At 39.1% G+C, this 20,615-nt stretch overlaps 3 protein-coding genes across 8 annotated transcripts; 1 reads left to right on the forward strand and 2 right to left on the reverse strand.

Annotated features, from left to right (window-relative positions):
* The first annotated feature begins 3 nt into the window (after positions 1 to 3).
* Positions 4 to 4,106, forward strand: xaf1 (XIAP associated factor 1). The gene is made up of 7 exons (XM_018684056.2): positions 4 to 168; positions 1,168 to 1,303; positions 1,396 to 1,452; positions 2,094 to 2,319; positions 2,414 to 2,481; positions 3,085 to 3,321; positions 3,422 to 4,106. The coding sequence occupies exons 1-7, from the start codon at positions 131 to 133 to the stop codon at positions 3,452 to 3,454; spliced, it is 795 nt and encodes a 264-aa protein (XP_018539572.1). The 5' UTR covers positions 4 to 130; the 3' UTR covers positions 3,455 to 4,106.
* A 689-nt stretch (positions 4,107 to 4,795) lies between these two features.
* tekt1 (tektin 1) lies at positions 4,796 to 8,828 on the reverse strand. The gene is made up of 8 exons (XM_018684054.2): positions 8,723 to 8,828; positions 7,925 to 8,113; positions 7,665 to 7,830; positions 6,988 to 7,116; positions 6,679 to 6,819; positions 6,282 to 6,507; positions 5,431 to 5,627; positions 4,796 to 5,015 (listed from the first exon to the last, which is right to left on the reverse strand). The coding sequence occupies exons 2-8, from the start codon at positions 8,088 to 8,090 to the stop codon at positions 4,856 to 4,858; spliced, it is 1,185 nt and encodes a 394-aa protein (XP_018539570.1). The 5' UTR covers positions 8,091 to 8,113; positions 8,723 to 8,828; the 3' UTR covers positions 4,796 to 4,855.
* A 90-nt stretch (positions 8,829 to 8,918) lies between these two features.
* Positions 8,919 to 20,526, reverse strand: inpp5ka (inositol polyphosphate-5-phosphatase Ka). Of its 6 annotated transcripts, XM_018684052.2 has the most exons (15): positions 20,382 to 20,511; positions 19,899 to 19,974; positions 17,743 to 17,758; positions 17,221 to 17,325; positions 17,009 to 17,117; positions 16,678 to 16,794; positions 15,380 to 15,555; positions 15,187 to 15,298; positions 14,921 to 15,030; positions 14,752 to 14,778; positions 13,046 to 13,271; positions 11,776 to 11,913; positions 11,607 to 11,690; positions 11,425 to 11,529; positions 8,919 to 11,277 (listed from the first exon to the last, which is right to left on the reverse strand). In XM_018684052.2, the coding sequence occupies exons 4-15, from the start codon at positions 17,316 to 17,318 to the stop codon at positions 11,182 to 11,184; spliced, it is 1,398 nt and encodes a 465-aa protein (XP_018539568.1). In that variant the 5' UTR covers positions 17,319 to 17,325; positions 17,743 to 17,758; positions 19,899 to 19,974; positions 20,382 to 20,511; the 3' UTR covers positions 8,919 to 11,181. The 6 variants fall into 6 exon arrangements, with proteins under 6 accessions (XP_018539568.1, XP_018539565.1, XP_018539564.1 ...); XM_018684049.2 differs by lacking the exon at positions 17,743 to 17,758 and having other exon boundaries at positions 20,382 to 20,526; XM_018684048.2 differs by lacking the exons at positions 17,743 to 17,758; positions 20,382 to 20,511 and adding an exon at positions 20,116 to 20,347.
* Positions 20,527 to 20,615: the final 89 nt, after the last annotated feature.

Below are 20,615 nucleotides of genomic sequence, written 5' to 3' on the forward strand. Positions count from 1 at the left end.
AGCCATAAGGCGGAACAGATGATTTCACTTTCTGTTTTGGAGAAGTGAGACGTAAAGTGTCAGAAAGGCAGACTACAAGTTCTGATTAATCTTCTCCTGTTTGTGTATCTTTATTCGAAGATTTCTGTCGATGGATAACAAAGAGGCAACACGCACCTGCAGTCAGTGGTGAGAGTTAACATCTGAGTTATTTTGTTCATGTTATATGTTATATGTAAACACGGTGTTTACAGGTCATGTTATATGTAAACACGGTGTCTACAGGTCTGTTTGTTTACGGTTGTTTTGATCAGTGGCAGGTGAATAGAGAATATGTAGGACGTAAAGCAGATTGGACCTTTTACAAATAAATTGGATTCACTCTCAATGCAGTGTTTGTTAGTAGCCTATTGCTCGGGCAGCAAACAATCACCTCACAAGGCAGCGAGCAGCACTGAGATAAAGTCCTTCTGGGTGGATTATATAAAACGATATTTGTAAGATTTTTTTTTAAAGAAAAGACAAGAAAAAAGGAAATCCTAACACTGTACCAGTGACTATCTAAGACCATATAAAGAGGAGTTTTCTACAAGTATTTATGTAAGAAACCATTAAGATTCTTTGAGAGACTCAAGTCGCCTTTCACTTTCAGATAGCTTCTATCGACATTTCACAACAGGCACCAAAGTGCAAATTACAAGCGAAATTAACAATATGCTAATTGGCAAACATAAAATATTAAAAATTCTGGCCATTCTCTATTTTCGCATACAAAGATACTGAATAAAAGGCCTGGTGTAAATTATACTACAGAGAAACTTTATGAAACACATTTCACTTTAAACGTTCTGTTATGACGCAGACTGAGGTCAAGGTGTCACATGTATTTTGTATTTATCATAATGGACATACCAGTCCCACAAGACTGTGATAGAACATATAAAGCTGTGTACAAACAGGATTAGTACACTCTGCATTGGACAAATTTAGTGTCCTTTATCTTTCAACTATCCTCCCCTCAGCAAAAAAACGTTTTCCTGCCTCATTTCTGATCACACATCAGTAAAAAATTCTGTAAAATCTCTTATAGACACTATATATGCAATACACAGAGCGCGGTACTTTGCTTTAATAAAATATATCTCCAAATAAAAAAGATAGCAGATGACTGTCTCCTCTCTCTCAAAGCAACAAAGAGGTGGCAGAGGCAAACTTTGCTCTACATGAAACACACTGCCGTCGCTTCTTATGTGTCTGTCCTGACTGTGATGAAGCAGTTCCCAGAGAGCAACTGGACAAACACAGAGAGGAACAGCACACACAGGTATGTGCGCGCACACACACACACACACACACACAATCTCTACCACATGATAGTGTATTCTCTATAGGGTTTACAACTCTCTTTCCTTGCAGGTGAGATGCTCCAAGTGTAACCAGAAGATGGAGCGTCGTCACCTAATGGATCATGAGGTCAGTTGCAGTATAATATTGCACAATAGAGGAAATATTTCTCATAGAATCCACATTATTATTTGCTTCTCATTATGTATTTTTGTCATGTGAATGCTTTTTCTATTTCTTTTCCCCTTTATTCCCCCCTGTCCACTCCTCATTGGCGTCACTGGTGGCTAAAAAGGTCAAGCTATTAACCAGCATGTAAATAAAAACATTTGACCATTCATAGAAAAAAAGGACCCTAGTGATGTCATACTGATGTCAATAAGGTTATCTCACTACTTTTTTTGGAAAGTCTGAATCACAAACAGGGGACATAGGGTTTGAAATATGTTCACCAGCCTGGGAGGGTGTAAAGAAAGATGGATCTTGTTGCATTATGGGATATGTAGGATGCAGTATCAGTGGAGATTAGGACACACTAAGGACTTTAAAGTTGGGATATCTCTGGATGTTCCTAGATTGAAACTCTAGATCTTGTTATTTCCACCTTCATACCTACAAATCCCAGAACGTACATTTTCAGTTTTACTTCTTGCCATTGTAGAAAAGCCTCTGAAAGAGCAGCACTGACTGGCTGATACCAGATTTGTAGTAAAAGATTAACTGCAGTGCATCTATTTATCTGTCTGACTCTGCTCTGCTTTGTCTCTCAGTCTGATGAGTGCGTGGAGCGTCCGCAGACATGTCAGTTTTGCGAGCTGGTGCTGCCATGGAAGGAGCTGGACGAACACTGTCTGGTCTGTGGGAGTCGCACTGAGCTGTGCAGGGACTGCAACCGCTACGTCAAACTGAGGGACCAGCCAGAGCACGGCTTGACCTGCTCTGCCTCTAACAACGGCTCGAGTCCACCTCAAACTACCAGCACTCCATCAAACAAGAGTAAGAGGATGCAGGATTCAGCAAAAATGTCAAACCTCCACAGTATTTTTATTTGCTCTGATTAACTCTTGCTTTGCCCATTCTCTTTATGCAGCAAAAGTGACTGTTACCTGTAAGGGATGTACGGCATTGATTGCAGCTGAGGATATTGAGAAACATGAGGTATACATTTTTTTTCCCACAGCATTTCTCTTAAGGGTTCCTCAAGTTAAACATAGGCAGCATAAAAAAAACGTAAAGATCTGAAAAATGAAAGCAAGTTGTTTGAAGTTGTGTGATATGATAACCTGCATCAACAATTAGATATTGTACATACATATTTGGCTAAAATTAAGATTGACGATGTGTGATGTCATCAATTGCAGCTAATATCTTTTTGTTATTATATATGCTGTATATTATATACTCATATACTGTTTTTTTTGTTTGTTATAGCAGCAACTGAGGCTACAAATGACAGTTATGAGATAATGGTAGCAATTGTTCAAAATGCTAAGATATTACAGCAATAGCACAAGTGGATAAGAATAATAAATTACTAAGTTAGCGAACAGCACAAGTTTACTACCATTAGCTGAATTTAGCAACCACAAGTTACTGGTCATACCATACCAAGTAAGACTGTGGCAGTAAACCCCAGTAGTGTATTACATTGAGCAAGGGTGCATCTCTCTGCTTAAATGTAACCTCTGATTTGCAAGAGAGCAAACTGCTGTTTCTAACACACAGTCATTAAAGAAATATCTTTGTATCTCCACAAACTAGCTGGAGTGTGTCCCAGCAATCAGGTGGGACTACTACAAAGAGGCTAAGCCAGAGGAGGAAGAGAGCAAGAATGGGGATGATTTCTACGGACAGGTGATCACTCGGCTAAGTAGCACCTATAAGGCAAGCACCCTGTCAGGCAACGGCCCCTGGGGTGACGGAGGAGATCCAGACAAGATCAGCACCTGCCCTCACTGTCACCTGGCCCTGCCTAGCCTCACACTACGTTGGCATCAGGTAACATTCCTGCATCACTCAAGATTTGTTTTAACATTGCAGAAAGGTTCCAATGATAACACTGATAAGAGGTTTTCCCCCCTCTCCTGTGTGTTTTTAGGTCAAGTGTCAAGTCTACATCGTCTTAAAATGAAGACAGAACTCCTCAGAGGGGATATGCTGCCTCAGAAATATTTGATCAAGAAGTCATTATTAAAAGTAGTGTGTGGATTGTTATAATGTAACTTTATTATTTCCCTACATTAGAATAGATTTTCTTATGGGTGGCACAGTGGTGCAGTGGGAAGCACTGTTGCCTCAAAGCAAGAAGGTTCCGGGATTCAAACCTGGATTCACCCAGGTCTTCTCTGGAGTTTACATGTGCCTGCATGGGTTCTCTCCAGCTTCTCCTACAGTCCAGGTTAGGTTAATTGGTGACTCTAAAAAATCCCTGTAGGTGTGAATGTGACTGGTGAATGGTTGTTTGTTTCTATATGTCAGCCCTGTGATACACAGGTGATCAGGGTGTACCCTGCCTCTCGCCCAGTCACTCCAGCCCCCCTGCAACCCTGAAGGATAAGAGGTATAAAGAATGTATTGATGGATGGATTTTCTCATGTATGAAGGGTTACATTCTGTTTAAAATTTTTGTGATCTTTAGTTTTTGCTAGTGTTTGCATGTCTTAAAGAAGGTGAAGGTAGAGAAGGTGGCTCAGAGTATAATATGCTGTATCTAAGCAAACTTGACACTCCTGATAATTATGTATTTTCTGTTAAATACAAATACAGATACTCGTATAATGTAATGCTACCTGCCTCTGTCTAAACATCATGTATACATATATACGTGGCATAATGTTTTGTTAGTTGAGGTATATTGTACAATTTTGTGAAACATAACCTCTGCAAACTTTTAACTTTGACAAGTTGACAGTTTTGATCCAGGGTCAGGTCAGATACTGCACATCAACCATATTCCATATCACCTCTTGTGCTCTTCAGTCTAGTAAGATAGGGCATGTGTTAGTAAACTAACATTAGTTTTGTCATTTGGTTTAGTTTGCTACACAATAGTAACAGCCAACAGTTGCATGGTGCAATTATTTATTAATAACTAATAACTCATTTTAATTTCTCTCAGTTAACACTGACCTTACACACACCTTGTGTAACCAGCTCTTGGTCTCCTTTTTTCACAAGTTACTTATTGCAGGTTCTGGCCCAATACAAAACATTGTGTTATAATTTGCTTATCTCATATGTTGAACAACATGGATAAAAATAGTGAATTTTTAAGCATAAAAAAATGATTCAAAGGTTTTGTATATGTAAGGTTTTCTTTTTGGGGGTCAAATTAATAGGATTGGAACCAATATAATCGTAACAGAATTTTCCAGTCAAGACAAAAAATGTAGTCACACCACCCTCACAGTGAAGACCGTAGAATAATCTGAATCCCTGTGTAGACCATACTAAAGAGAAATAAACTCACACATATTTTTAACTGAATTTTATATAACTGCATTTTGAATAGACCTTTCTTGTTGCTGACCGCTCAGAAGTTATGTATGATGATGGGCTCCCTGTGGTGGGCGCAGATGACCTCATCAATGTAGACAGAGCTGGCCTTGATCTCAATGTTTTCCTGCAGCTCCAGCTGGCAGCGAACAAGAGCCCTCTGCTCCTCCTCTGACTGGGCCACTGCCTCATGCAGTCTGAGAGTACAGAGATAAATAGATGACACATAATTAACCATCCTAAATGGGTAGATCTCTAAACAGTACATCAGCCAAATGGGATGAACAGTGGTAGAAGGTCATGACATCAACACAGTCAATCAAAACCAAACATTAAAGACATGGTAGGTCATTTTTGTCAATAATATATAATTAAGTAATAAATTGGTTTTATTTTTTGACTACTAAAAGTATTGAACATACTTTGTTGCACTTTTAAACTTGTCAGTATCACCATTTTAGTATAATGTTTTAACACCATTTCATATCATTTTAGCTTATCTAAACTAATAGCTATAACAGCTGTGTGTCCACACAGGCATCATTAAACATTTTTTTAATGCATTTGTTACATTGTCTCTTCACATCAGAGGTGAGTGTGTTCTGGCCTTACTTGTTGATGTGAGTGGTGAGCTGCTGGACCTCCACAAGGAGCTGGGTCTGTGCTGGATCGTGGCATTGCTCTTTTGAAGGTCTCAGGCGACGTAAATCCAGCCGGGCCTGGGCCAACCTCAGGAACTGCTCATTCTCTGTGATGGCCACTTGGAGATCCTCTCTGATCCTCTGCTGGCTGGCAAACTCAGACAGAATCTAGAGAGTAGAGACGTGTCACACCAGGGTCAACAAGTATTTATACTCAGTAGTAAATTAGTAGCAACATTATATCAAGCTATTGCTACTATGAGACAAAAACTACAAAAACATTTGAAAAAAATGGCACCATCTCATTGTAAGTAATTTCCTGGGGCTATGAAATGTATGTAACTTTTGAAAGAATAAATGATACGTTCCTGTTACAAATAAAAAGTTTAATTTATTAGCCACAAACCACATCCTTGCTAAATTCAGTACACTCAGGGTTTCCACAGTAGCTTCACCATTTGCAATTAGAGTTTTGAAGCCAGAGATTGATTTCACTTGTTTTGAATTTCTTGTTAGTCACCAAAGTTTTGTTCAACATTGTGTTCATACAATGTCAAGGCACAAGAGACATTAACATTATATCATGTGTATTGATTATGCTAATGCAATACAGAAATGTTTTTATGCTATAAAAAGCAGGAGTGTTTGTGTCTCTTGGCAGAATGGAAAGACTTCTGAAATGAGGTTTAAATCATGTGCTATGAATCAGTCACATTATTTTCCAACACTGGCTGACTGATATCTATTTTTAATAAAAACACATTATTGACACCTCACTCTCTCTGCTGAATTCAGTTTATACTCTTCCCTCATCTGCTGTACCTTGCTCAGTTGATCCTCCATCTGGCTCTTGGCAGACTTGATTTCCTGGACGTTGAGCTGTAAGGCTGTTGTGGTGGCCTGGACCTGCTTCTGTATGTCAGTGGCCGTCTGCTCCAGGAGAGACTCCACGAGGGCCCGCAGGTACAGAGAGTTGGTCTTCTGCTGCTCTGCTTTGGCTATGTTGATGTCTGAGATGTTTTCCCACTGCTTTGGAGTCACTGTCAAGCTGAGAGACAGAGACATTTCAAAAACTTAGAAAGACCTGAAGCAAACTAAATATCTGTTTTTGTATGTTTCCAACACTGAGGAGAATATGACAGACCCCTCCTAGACATACACTGACAATGATTTCAAATTATTAAAAAAAAGGTTAAAGATCAGGAGAATCATAGCTTACCTCTGCAAAACATTGTTTTCGGACTTCGGTTGGTTGTTGATGGAATGGGTGGTCATTAAGGCACAGGAGTTGTCAATGCACTGAGCCTTAAATTTTTCCTTCAGATCCTGCTCTAAATGGTACTTGGCAGATCGGTTCAGTCTGGAACACAAAACAGTAAGTTTTGTCTTGGTTTTACTGTCAAGAGATGTGATTTTCCTTCCAGGTTTCAAGACAATAAAAATTAGAAAATCCAAAAGGTTGGCATACATACAGTATAAGATCCCCTTCATAGAGCCCATATAATCTCACCTCATCCATCTTTCTTACCTTATCTGTTCAGTGATCTGCTCTACTACACGCTGCAGAAGGGTTGCTACCCCCTCAATAACCTCCCTCTCCTTCAGCAGCTCACGGTCCACATCGTCATGCAGCCTCTCAGAGGGAGGACGTTTCATTCTGCAGTCCACAGAACAAACACAAAGAGCTTTACTCATCTGCTCATTCGTCATTACGTTTTCATAAGAACTTTCTTGTCATGTAAACCCAAAATAGTATAGTAGACCTCATTCTGCTGGTGTACAGAGATAAATGTATATAAAACCTAAAGACTTTGTTTACAATATATGGCTGCAGTCTTCTTTTTTCCATGACAGACATTTTGACTTGTGATAGTATAAAACACACAGGTAAAACTAATAGTAATGATGACTTTGTTCCATTTAGTTACAACTGCAAGCCTCACATTTAGTTGCACCTGTGTCAGACAAACCAAAATAAACACCTATTGAACAGGATAAAATGATGGATGTGACATAAAAACTTCAAAGTGAGAGTGGGGTAAGAAGTTCTTAGTTCAAGTGGCTTGCGTTATTGACAACCAAAGATAGCTGCCAAATCTATAAGACAGAAGACATGTAACTTGCAATGGTTTCTGATGTAGCAAAGCACAAAAATATGTTTTGTCTCATCAAGATCCTCTTTTGTCCATCATTTTCCAGCCTCACCTCTCTTCCAGACAGAGAACAGTGACTCTCAGAGGCTCTTTGCAGGCCTCCAGGGCCTTCACCACTCTGCTCTGCAATGCTATGAGGACGTCGATTTCCACAATAATCTCTTCCAACTTCAGCTCCAGCTCCTTCTTCAGGAACTGGATGTCTCTGACTCGCTGATCTGAAAACCAGAGGAAAAAACACTGCAGTACAACTCTGAAGCCTTTGTAATGTGTGCTAAACACAGATTAGGTGATTCTTATTCCTCTACTTACCTAACCGCTTGTTGTCATCATCTTTCATGCGTTGGCATGCTTTATCAGTTTCTAGGATCAGCTTCATACATTCTGCTCTGAAGAGTTCTGAGTGGTTCCTCAAAACCTCAATACTCAGTAGATTAGGTCCACCATTTTGCTGTGGATTTCGGTCCATGGCAGACATTGTTCTCCAGTGGGGGTCAGTCACTGACAGGGTAGGCAGGTAAGAAGAACATAAATTGCGCTCATAGTGCAAGAGGAATAGTTAACACAACATACTACTAATAAAAAACACATACACAGGAACATTTAACACACAAAGTACCATAAATGTAAAGCATAACAACTATATACATTAAATAGTGGATTTATTTAATGTTACTAGTAGTGTCATTATTAATAGGCATTATGTAATTTAATATTTTAATGTCAGTAAAGAACATATTTCATAAGACGTTCATATTTTACAGTATGACTAAATAGTCATGTAATGAATTATCCCCGAGCTGTTTTCTTATTTGCTTTGGAATGTATGTAGCCAAGCTTATTTTCCTTAATGAAATAAAAGCTTAATAAAAATAAAATACAAAACATGAGCTTTAACATCCGTAAAAGATTTGTAAAAGTTGTATTCCTATGAAAACAGAGCGCATTACTTCGACTGGATAGCTACAGTTAACACCACAGAAAACAAGACAGCGTTAACTTTAGCCCATAGTTTAACTAGTTACTGAAACTGAAACTTGTGGTTTGACGCGTTATAACATTAACAAAAAATACATTATAGGGAAAAACAGGTATTGTCTTTGATCATACCTTGTTCCGTAAGGTTAAAAAACCACCAAAATGAATGTTTCCTGCCTCTCACCGGAGTCAAGATGAAACTAAACAAATGGTTACTATGACAACAAATGACGCGTCATGGACGGTCCATTTCACTGGGGCTGCCGTCATCGACACGTGACTGGTGAGTAAAAGCGCTAATTGCTAAATAAATAGACCACACAAAGAATAAAGTGAGACGTATTTAATATCTGCATTTGCAAGGCTACACAGTACATTAAATTTTGTTACTAGCTGAGAAAATAAGTCACTCTTCAGTTAAAAAAAAAATATCAGTGACATAAATTGGCTAATATAATTGATTCCAGCAAGCCAATAACAACATTCAGTAAAAGAGATCTTCTTCATGGAGCTTAAAGTTTAGAGGAGCGATATTTGAAATCAAATCTCATCGCAAGAAAAGGCCATGAAAACCATGCCATGTTGCGATAAATAATCTAATGAATATTAATGATACATACTGTATCAAAATTGAGCAGCATAGTACAGTACAGTAAATGTAAAGCAACAATCATTTCAAAGGCACTTACTGAATCCATATTGTTGTCTAAAAATAAGATATACATATTCTTTCTTAGTACACACTAATAATAACACAACAGGCTGTAAATACTTTTTCATTACAATAAACAGTGCAACATATCTTCTCCATTTCACTGTAACACCATAGACAGTACTAAAAGGGAATGATTAATATTAAGAAAAACTGCTGGTGGGTTAATGAAACAGCAAGCTGAAAATGAGTCATAAGTAATCTGCTCCCCAAAAAAGAAAAAGTTCCATTATATAAAAATCTATGTTTTCAAGTTCTCCAGGAACAACTGAAGTAAAATACTATGAGGAGAAAATCAAAACTTCTTATCTTCCTACAGCAGTCCATTCACACACCAAGGTAAGATATTCTGTGAGCCCTATTTGTATTTCAAATAACATACATTTAAACATTAAAACAATGAACAGATCCAGCACAGCAATGCTTTTAGGACAGTACACAGATTAAGATCAGCCCTGCAGGACTAACAATTATCCTCATATTTCAGAATGAAGAATTCCTTTTTAATAAATACTGCATGTTGTTTTTGTAAGATAAAAGAGTAGAAACTGAAACTGAATACTTCACCTAAATCTGGATTTCTCTTGAGTCATTATCAGTATACTGATAATATACAGCTTTTATTTGACTACAGCCTCTACAGGTATGAACTTATGACACTTTTTATTTCAAAACTTTAAGACAGCTCCAGCATCATATTGGCTTTCTGGGTCACACAAATTAGTTGTGTATAACTAGAGTGGCTGCAAGGACAGCCATCTCTTTATGTTTGTGAGTAAGCAGTGAATGTTTCCCACAACAGTGGACCACAACCCTGTGTATATAAATGTGATTACAGTGTCACATAAACAAAAAATGGTGAAATGGTGAAATTGTTAATTTTGCAATTCCCTTTTCTTTTTCATAATTGTAGCAGGTTTGTTCTACACTTCCTTAAGAGTCCCAGCTTTTCTTTTAGCGACACCGAGAGCAACTTCAGCATTTGGAGATTTTTTTAAACTATTTTGATGCATTAACACAGCCTTAAACTAAAAACTATCAACACATATTGGACTGATCACACAGAGCAGCAGGTTTTTCACAGATCTTACAACATACTTAATTTACTATTTTATCCATATGTTAACCCAGGGCTTTTCAAACTGACACAGCCAGAAATCTGATGCAAACTGCGGAAATCAAGCGCAGATGCTTTTAATAGCCTCAATGAGCTGCGTGACACAGCCTGTGCTGAAGCTCTATCTGCTGATCGTACTGATATGCTGGTCAAACATGTAGGCAGACCTACGTTAAATAACCCACATGCACCTATCTCTTTCACCTCACGCAGTATCTTTACCTCATGCCTCTCTCCACATACTCATTGGGAAGTGTGCCTCAGTTTGAAAACCTCTGGTTGAACCCTAACCCCCCCATTCCTCACCAGCCAAACACATAACATCCAATCAGTGTTTCATCATATCGAATGCTCATGCTATATGCATGCAACTATAGAACCATCAAAATCAATGGCATTCACTGCTGTACCTGCAATTCTGAATTTGAGTTCTAATCTATCCCTTCTCAGGTTTTAAGTCAGCTGATAAAGGATTAACATTTTCTGGTTTTGATTTTAGTCAGACCTTAAACTCTGGTTAACATATATATAGAAAATGTGAGCATAGAGACCAGCTGTGAAAAAGTGTACTGACCACAGTGATGTAAGTTAAGAGCCACAACAGCAGCATCAGAGAGGTCAGTGGGGATGTGTAAAAGCATGAACAGGCAGCGTTTCCTAATCTGTTCTTTCAGTGGCAGGTTAAGAAGTACAGTTATGAAAGCTTGGTTGTTGTTCAGAGATTCATCTCCACATCATACCACAGTTGTGACTCCTGCCAGATCAGTTCCAAGGGTCTTCACTCGCTACAGTTTTATCTAGTCCGTTAATCCTCTCAGGCACCAAGCCTTCCTCAATGGCTACCTTGGACTCATGGACCTAAAAGAGAGAGTGAAAGATCAGCCTGGTCCTTACTTACATGACCAGGAACTCTGCTCAAAGTGCTTGAAGATGAAGGGAAAAATTAACATCCATAATTGGACTGATCTGGGCATACAATATATGTGTTCCTACAGTATTACCCACCTTGAATGGTTCACTGATTCCAACAATGCACCTCAGAACACTGCTGTAGTAGCACAGCACACAATCTCCTCCTCGCACAGGGATTTCCTCTTTACTAACATACACCTACAAAAACAGAGGCACATTTATAGAACCTGTGGGGGTGTTCTAGTACTTTTACTCACTGGTGCACAAGCTACTACCTGTATGACTTCCTCACTAAAGGCCACCTCATCGTCTTTCACCCATGTGTAGGTGAGGTAGTCTGTCATACTGGTGAATCCAACCTGAATTTCATACAAAGATTCAAGACTCTCACACTGAAATATCACAATTAAACTGACAACGGTAAACAGATGTTGTTTAGCTGACCTTATAGAGTCCAATCCAGTCCCATGTACTGGAGGGGAATGGCTGCAGAGGAGTGTAGTGAACCATGGCATCAATGTCTGCGCTCCAGTCGCCCTCTGCCTGCAGACGCACCAGAGGTATCTCGAAGATCTTCCTCAGCTGGATGCAAGGACAAATGAATTTCAGAATTTAACATGTCTTGGCTTTTGATGGTAAATTATTATACAAATGAATCTGTAAGCGAAAGATCCTTTGTAAATATTAAAAGGATAAATCCTGTTATCACAACGTGTATTTTCTTTTCATAGGTTTGGCCACAGTTTCTATCAGTTATGATACTTAACCAAGTGAGGGATCTGAGAACAAGTTGACATTACTAAAAATAAGTCCGACAGGGGAAGAAACAGCAGCAGTCAGGCAGTTACATCAGTTTTAAACACAAAAATGCCAAGCCAAGTTGTAATCTCATGCTTTTCCACCAAAGTCTCACAACAGGGATAACCACGTCCTGTTTGGTAGCAGGGTCGACCCTTCAACAGTGTCCTCAGCAGCTTATCTCATGTGTGTCTGTGCTGGAGACCAGAGAGGAAGCTCTGTTTAAAAAAAAAATCTCTCTTTTAGCTCTAGCTTCGACCTGAATCTCTGTGGCTCTGCGTTTTGTTTCACTCCTGTGTTCCTGTTTGTACTTTCACAAATCATCCTGATTTACTGTTCACCAGTCTTTTTGTCCAAACTGGAGCAGTGTTACAGTTACTGATGATGACACAGATCTCAGCACAACAATCTCAAAACCGGTAGAAACAATGGCCAGAGGCAATACCATAATAAGACCCAAAGATGTGATACTGAGCATTCCTTCCTAATGAAGACATAAGTCTTTTAAAACATTTATTTTTAGAGTGCCCTGGTTAGAAGGGTTAGAACACACACACAAGCTTTAGTCAGGAGTGTGTCGTTCAATTCTGGCATGAGACCTCTATCTTTCTCTCCCCATGCTTCCTGTCTGCCTCTTTATTATCTACTGAAAAGTTAAAAATAACCTTTATACAAATATTTTTTTAAAAAGCTCAGTAACTCCCTTACACAACTTTATAGCAAGGAGACTGTAGGACTCACAATTAATTACAATGTGTGTGTTCATGGTAAGGAACATGTTGCCCAGTGCAACACTGTGGTTACACTTAATAGATTAAAATCAGAAAGAAGAGAATAAAGGGTATATGAGTGAGATAAGTAAAGCAAAAGTGGCTTAAGGATGTTTAATTGTTCTAGAGAGCACAGTGTTTTTTACCTCCAGTGTGAAGGTGCCAATGACTGGCTTGTGGTCACTGATGCCATACTCCATGTTGCTAGTGTACGAGTCCTGCCTGATCTTCAGAGGGTACTTTTCATCCTCTTCCAGCTGTTTAACCTGCTTTGCATCCACAGTGTCTTCACCTTGCTCATCAGGGGTTGAGGATTTGGGTCTGAGCCGCCACAGAATCCTGTCCGTCCAGGCAGGTTTACGCTTCTTTCCGCTAGACAGGTGGTTACAGATGATGATGAACAGACAGAGAGCAGAGAGGAGGGGGCTTTAGTCCGGTGACAAAAGTAAACAATTTAGAGCAAGATTCAACACTGTTGTGTGATCCAGGACTGAGGGTGATGGATGAGAAGGTGGGAAAAAACAAAAAAATGTCAAACTATATAATGTTAAGGCAATAACTCTACACTACATGACCATGTCATACCAGGCAGGGCCTTGAGACACACAAATTCAAGGAAAAAGTAAAAAATTAAAAGTTACAGTCTCTGCCAAGATAGTGGTGGTCTTAATGATGGGGTCACCTGAAAGCATTCTGCAAATAGCAGAATATTACCACACCAAGCAATGTTGACATTTCTTTCAGTGATTTGTAGTTATAACCATTCTTTGTGTTGTGGGTCTAGAGAATACATTTATATGTCACGTTAACAGATTATTACAACTGAAATTAAAGATGGCAGGTCAAGTTTTTGTATGTAATTCCTGATTCTTGTCATATCTCCAGTTTCTAAAGACACAGAAACTTAATTGTATATATGTTGATCATACAACTGCCACTGCTGTCTACAAATATCCATCGTAAGTAATACCATGTCCAAGTTATACACATTTATAAACAGACATGTATTGAATTAACCAGTAATAACTCCAGCACTGCTTAAACATTTATTTCTGGCAATGCATGTTAGCTGTTATGTAGCAGCTGTTGAGGGACCCACAGAGGTTTACATTGGCTTTTATATAAACAACTGTGGGTTAAATGTGTATTAATAGAAACCACAGATACTCTGCTATTTAAAGGTACTCTGTAGAGTCTTTTGTAAATCAGTTTCTTTCACTGTGTGTGTGTTTCTAACAAAATCCATGAAAAGCATCCCAGAGGCCTAATGAATGTGTTGAATGTCTATTCTTTTTCATAAAACGTCTGTGAAGCTGATTTTTAAATATTTCAAAATCTTTTCAATCCTTGAACGTTGCTATGCATTACTGCCACCACATGTCAATCAGTTAAATAGTGTAAAATAGTCAGTAGGAATGTGAACCCTCATGGAATTGCCTGTGATATGAACAAAACAGGGACCCACTCATAAAAAACACTGTTCCATAGTTCCACTAGTGGTCATAAACTCCACAGGGTACCTTTAACAACAGTATTATCTCCTGAAACAACAGGCATGTAGCTCAGGCAGTATTCTGTCAAATAAACAAGCATTTCATTTCTTTTCTTTCCAGAGACAACCTGATAGGATTATCTGCTTGTTTATTTTGCAGAGTATTAAAGGTGAAGATAATCTTCATTAAGTCTTAAAAAACATGGTTAAAAGTTACAACATAAAAAAGAGGAAACAACTTTTAGTGGTTTGTTAAAAGTTGTGTGTACACCCATACTGAAGTGCAGTTAGGTGAGTTAATAAAGAGGTAACCTGACATATTAAAGGAGATTTGGACACAAATGTACTTTGCTCTCTTACTTAAAGCCAAACCATGTCCTGTAGAGCCTGTGAAGTTGAAGAGAGGTGCATATAAAATATATACAAATTAATATATTACTATATTCTAAGGGGCATGTACTGTCAAGTATAATTAGGATTCATTAGGGTTGATTATGTTGTTTTTTGTATGTTACTTGGAAATAGTTACCTGCTGTCGTAAGTATCAGAGTTTAAGTCAAACTTGTATGTGGGTTGAAAGTCCAGAGGCCCTTCCTCAAACTCCTGAAGTATCTGTTCTTTTTTCTTCATCATGATCAACTGCAAATGGTAACACACACACATTTCACAACCTCCAAAATGAGGCAGGAATAATAATAGCACCAACCATTCAAGTGTTGTGTTGAAACCCTGCTATTATATTAGAGTATGAGTAGGAATTAGTTATCCTGTAAACAGCTAGATAAATTCTCAAACCTGGTCTTTGCTCCACAGCAGGTTGTATGTTTGATTGTTGATACAGGTGCGGACAAAGTGCATGCCGTGGTCCTGAATTCGGAAGTTGAGATCTCCAAACCAAAAGACCAGTCTGGAGAAACAATGACGTAAACAAAGCTTTACATTCATTACAACATAAACTGGAGTTTGTGCATTTTGTGCAGCTACTCACCTGTGGTCAGCAATTCTTGGAGCCTTTTCACATTCAAAAGTCTGCGTGTCCATGATGTACTCAAACTCATCCACCCTCTCAGTGGCATATTTCATATGAGCAGTCAAGTGACAGTTGAGGAAACACAGCATGTGGCCATAGAAAGACAGGTGGATAGACACTCCACCTTTGTTTCCCTGAGAGACAAACAGACAGCGATAAGAAAGAAGACAAACCACAATTTCTGTTCAACTACTCTGCACTTTTCATTGAGGTTTAAGCTACATAAGAAGGGCACCAATGTATTGTTACGGCTATATGTTTGTGGTGCTCTGTCCTCTTCCTTTCTTCCCACTAGCTCCACCAAGGTGATACCTGATGCCATCAATGAGCTGCGCCTGGCATTAGTGAAGTGCCTAAAAGCTCCTTTGCCAGTGTCAGAAGGCAGAGGCTCCTAGTGTGGGACTGCTGAACATGTTGCCTCTCAGCTTGTTTCTTTTTGTGTTGCTGTTGTGTTTTGACTTTGTGTCTTTTATAGTCTTGGTTTCCTCTTCGTTGTTTGATATGTTTGCTTTTATGTTAATAAATGCCATGAATTTGGCTGTTTGTTAGATGGTTGGTCTGTGGCTGATTTGGGTCAATGGTGGAGTGTGGTGTGCCCCATAAGGCCACCCAAGGGTGGGGCGTAACGATATTAATAAGTAAGACAGAGACAAAAGACAAAACTCTCAACATACAACAACAACAAGTGCAACAAGACCAGCTCATTAACTATTTTTGATATTTTGGAAAACAAATAAATAAATAGATGAGGCAAAATAAGATGTTAAATGTGTAGTTCTGCTTCTGTGGTATAGTTCATCAATATGACACACAGTGAGATGTGTTTTGACACATTAAACAAAGATTTTATTCTATTCCTTATTGAAAGGGGAAGTGAGCAAATTTTACACATCACAAAACCTTTTGTGACTCCAAAGGGAGCTGTGTGAAGTCTGATAAATGTCCTCATTTGAGTCAGGGTCAGCTGAAGATAATTTGAAAATGAAAAAAATCTGAGTTGGAGAGAAATGAGTTTTCCAGACCTCTGCAGTCTGCTCATCATCTCTGCTTTAGGCTAGTAACTCAAGGCAACATTAACCATCATTGGCATAACAAATCTAAATCTCTGACCACACTGTCAGCAGTTGGGCTGCATTGTGGGTAGTGTAGGCACCAGGTTTTGACTTGGCTCAGGGAATGTATGGAACAGAATCTGCAATATTATAGAAGTGCAATGCTCAATGGGTCATGTACTCTTTTTTGTGTGTATCTCTCACCCAATAACCAAAAATGCCTGTACGTGTGTATGTGGCCTGGATATCTCTGATGAAGGGGACATGCTCCAACTTGGAGAAGAAGAGCAGCAGCAGACCCTGCATTCTGATGGATGACATCTGAAACACACACAGAGGAGATACAGCAGCAAATTCATTAATGTGGACATCTCATGTAAATCTAGGTGCTGTTAATATCTCATCACACAAGACTAGAATTGTAGCAATTAAATTGTCTCACTTGACTTGTTTACTGGTAAAAAAAAAAAAAACTGAAAAGACTGTTACTTATAATGTGTATTTATGTGTGTAAGTGTTTTGAGAAGATCTGTACCTTAACATATTTCCGTGGCGCTAAGGTAGACATAAACAGATGACTCCATGGGTCGTCGAATACGATGTCCGACACAAATCTCAGTGGCCCTGAGTAAACCTCTTGCAGACTATCACACACACACACACACATACACACACAGTTTTAATTGTCAGTCACTCCGCCCCATATCCAGTTATATAATCAAACTACCGACCCCCGCCACAACCCACCCAATGACGTAAAGGTCTGGGCTCTTTTGGGAGTTCAGATGGAGAAGTGAGGTTACATCGTCTGGAGGATCAGCTGTGGCCACATTCCACGTCACCATGTGTAGCCTGTGGGCATGGAAGAAGGAAAAAACAGTCATTTTGTACAGCAATTCACATCAAAATATATCAAAATATATACATTCTTCATCAACAATAGACAATGTTCAGCAGTGAGCAAGCTATTAGGAATGGCAATATACCTAAATTAAGTATCCCCTCATGACTGAAAAACTTGAAATTGAGATTTTAAATCAAAGAGCTTCATTCGGTGCAGCAAAGATGAGCACATCATCTGAGTTACAGTAAGCTAAAAGCTGTTACAGTGTAAGCACTGTGCTGCTACCAAAAGCAGGTCAGGCTGCTACAATTAACACATAGTGAGAAATGTCATCTGTAATAATTACATTTTCTCAGCTTAGTAACACAGTAAAATGTATGACTGAAACTCAAAAGGACAAAGTTCTACTAGAGGATTTCAATTACCAAGAATCAAGAGTGTCTTTTGTTAGCCGGTAATAATGCAGTTCATCAGACCCACAGGAGAAAAATCCATAAAAGAATGTTAAAGAGAAAAGTAAAAATAAATTAATAAAAGGAGAGAGTGACATATATGCTGTACATAAACACCAACTATCTTCAGGATACAAAAAAGACAAGTGAAGAGGAGCGATTTGCTCTCCACCTGAAACTGTCTTTCTTTGGCTCGTTGGATCTTTTGCCACAGACGAGGAAGGCGTTATCCAGAGTCTTAACCACTTTCTCATGCAACTCGTCATTAGGATCCAAGTCATCAATGCAGGTTATCAGCTGGTTGACCCGATGGTGCAAAACCAGTTTGCTGCCCGTTGACTGAGTAGCATCACTGGAGACGCTGTCAGAGCGGACGCGCTCTACGGTGCTCAACAGCTGACTGATTTCATCCATTCTGGTTAAAAAGTGTGAAATGCTGCTGTCTTGAGAGGCCGAGAGTCGAAGTTACAATTTACAGAAGCAAAAAATATCTGCTAAAAGGTCCAAAAATTGTTGTATGAAGGGAATTAAATGAGCAAGACACTGAAGAAATCGTGGCCTCTGTAGAATCAAACCAGTGAGTGAAATGAGGAAAGTCCTGGCTCAAGGATTTGGGCACTCCACAGTTGGACTGAGTGATTAGTGAATTGTTTCATTTGTCTACAAGTTTCCTTTGTGCACCACACGTCTAATCTCACTGTAAAATGTCTCAACATAGGCCTATTAAAAAATTAGGAATTAGGAAACCAGCTTGCATACGTGAACATAAAAGCCCCTTCCCTTTGAAAACTGTTGGGCACCCGGCTGCTCTTTCATCAGACTGGATGGCAACACATTGTTTTTTTCTTCAAATCCGCATTTACATGTTATTGGGAAATGTAATCCAGTGTGCCGCTAGCTAGGCAGACTGGCATTGTACAGTGTTTAGTCTTGAAGCACATACAATATTAAACGAGACAGACAATTCTGCTTTCAGGAAAGCCTTGGGGTTCTGGGGGACAGCAGCAGACATTGACGTGTGTTAGTTAACAAATTCAAATCAAATAACACAAATACTTTGATGCTGTAAATAATGTCACAATCAAATGCAAGACAGTAAGATAAAAGGAGTAAAGAACGACGTTGACATTGAAAACCCTGTCTTTCTAACTGACTGACTTTAAACTTGGGCAAACTTGGACAAGAACCACACAAAATAGTGTCTATAAGGGGTAAGGGTATATCGGCTGCTCTAAGATGAACCAAGCTAAATCCAAATTTAGATACAAATAAGGAGACGTGTGAGGAAAAGACTGGTGATTTGAAAGCTGTTGAAATCACAAAGGACTGACCCAAACAATATTAAAGCAAAATGAACCACCTTAGAAAATCACTCCAAAATCTTTTAAGTTACGCAGTTTTTTTTAATTGTGTGACATACACAAGCTGGGCTCCATTCCACATCATCATCGCCCATCACACTGATCCCCTATTCACAGTACAGTAATGGCATTCTTTACAGTTCTCTAGAAAATGGGCATTTGTTTCACAAAAAAATATTTCCCCTGGACTACAAGGCAAGAAAGCATGAAAGGCATAAAATATCCCGATATACCACAAGAACTTTTGATAAAGCAGCCAGTAAGTCTGTCTTCTCCACCTCCACCTCAATTATCTGGATAGAATATGCAACTGCACAACAAACAAGAAAATACTACAATAGTGCTATCTACAATCAGGATTGACAATTCAAAATATCTCAGACCAACCTCCATTCCCAGATCCAGCACCTGGTGGTACTGTTCATTGACTACATGTCTGACGCTCCGTGACTTAACGCCTTTTTAAACTATGGTAGAGCCACAGATATGTTCAAGTAAAACTTAGAGCACCACCATATTCTCCAGCACCACGTAATCAAGCAATTTGCTAAATATATTGGGCTGGTAGTTAAATTAATTATCTTCCTCGTGTATACCATAAAAAGCAATGACTCCCAGTGATTGCGTGCAACCCCTTAGACACTGATGAATATACTCAACAGTGTATGTTTACATAGGGTTATATGATATAATAGGGTTGGTACGTTTGCCGATAGGCATGGACTTTTCGGCAAACGCGGATGCAACAGTGGTAGGGCAGAGTCCAACCTGAAACTGTCTTTCTCGGAGTTTCCCTTCTTCAAACTGACGTCTGACTGCTCCTCAGTCTCCTCCATCTCCACACCTGGAAGGCAAATAGGCAAAGCCGCTAAAACAAAATGATAAATGCAATAATAAAGCTTTTGTTCCGTAACACTAATTGTTAGCAAATAATGCTAACAACTAAGTCACTACTCAGAGGATATAACTGCCGAGGGTTACCTACACAGTGTTTCTGACATATTTCATCTTCGGTTTGTGCAGACTCGGTTATTATAAAGCAGGTATCATAACTTGCGTCGAGCTTCACTGGCTAACTTCACAGTAACATCACGCCCCGCTCTCGTAATGTTGTCATCTGTTAATCTACACGTTAGTTGAGATAACGCTAGCTTCACTGCGCAGCTAGCTAAACCATGCTTTTTTCAACAACAAAAAATCAACATTCGAACTAACACCCTGCATTAGTTATGATGTTATATCGTACAGTACCTGGTATGCTTTGGTCGTACTTGTTTTCGCTGTTTATCTAGGGGCAAAGAGGCGTACAGTAGCCTAACATCAGCAGCCTGCGTACAGTAGCTAGTGATGTCCACCCCTTACCCGGAAGGCAGATTATTTGCCTTCGGAATAAAAGCGGTATATTAGATGAGGTTAAAACTCGACTGTTATTACGTCATTTACCGCAAATTTCTTTTCCAGTGCATTGTTTATCCATTTATCTCC

This window comes from Lates calcarifer, linkage group LG21, assembly GCF_001640805.2.
Source record: "Lates calcarifer isolate ASB-BC8 linkage group LG21, TLL_Latcal_v3, whole genome shotgun sequence".
Lineage (NCBI taxonomy): Eukaryota > Metazoa > Chordata > Actinopteri > Centropomidae > Lates > Lates calcarifer.

What these genes read in the sequence shown, in the direction of transcription:
- xaf1 (XM_018684056.2), top strand. Translation starts at nt 131, where the DNA reads ATGGATAACAAAGAGGCAACACGCACCTGCAGTCAGTG. An exon ending in GAGAGGAACAGCACACACAG is followed by an intron (nt 1,304 to 1,395) that starts GTATGTGCGCGC and finishes CTTTCCTTGCAG; the next exon opens with GTGAGATGCTCCAAGTGTAA. An exon ending in GTCACCTAATGGATCATGAG is followed by an intron (nt 1,453 to 2,093) that starts GTCAGTTGCAGT and finishes TTTGTCTCTCAG; the next exon opens with TCTGATGAGTGCGTGGAGCG.
- tekt1 (XM_018684054.2), bottom strand. Translation starts at nt 8,090, where the DNA reads ATGTCTGCCATGGACCGAAATCCACAGCAAAATGGTGGACCTAATCTA. An exon ending in GTTCTCTGTCTGGAAGAGAG is followed by an intron (nt 7,117 to 7,664) that starts GTGAGGCTGGAA and finishes TGTGGACTGCAG; the next exon opens with AATGAAACGTCCTCCCTCTG. An exon ending in CAGATCACTGAACAGATAAG is followed by an intron (nt 6,820 to 6,987) that starts GTAAGAAAGATG and finishes TTTGTGTTCCAG; the next exon opens with ACTGAACCGATCTGCCAAGT.
- inpp5ka (XM_051065685.1), bottom strand. Translation starts at nt 18,183, where the DNA reads ATGGATGAAATCAGTCAGCTGTTGAGCACCGTAGAGCGCGTCCGCTCT. An exon ending in TCTGATACTTACGACAGCAG is followed by an intron (nt 14,779 to 14,920) that starts GTAACTATTTCC and finishes TCAACTTCACAG; the next exon opens with GCTCTACAGGACATGGTTTG. An exon ending in AGGACATGGTTTGGCTTTAA is followed by an intron (nt 13,272 to 14,751) that starts GTAAGAGAGCAA and finishes CCACCTGTCTAG; the next exon opens with CGGAAAGAAGCGTAAACCTG.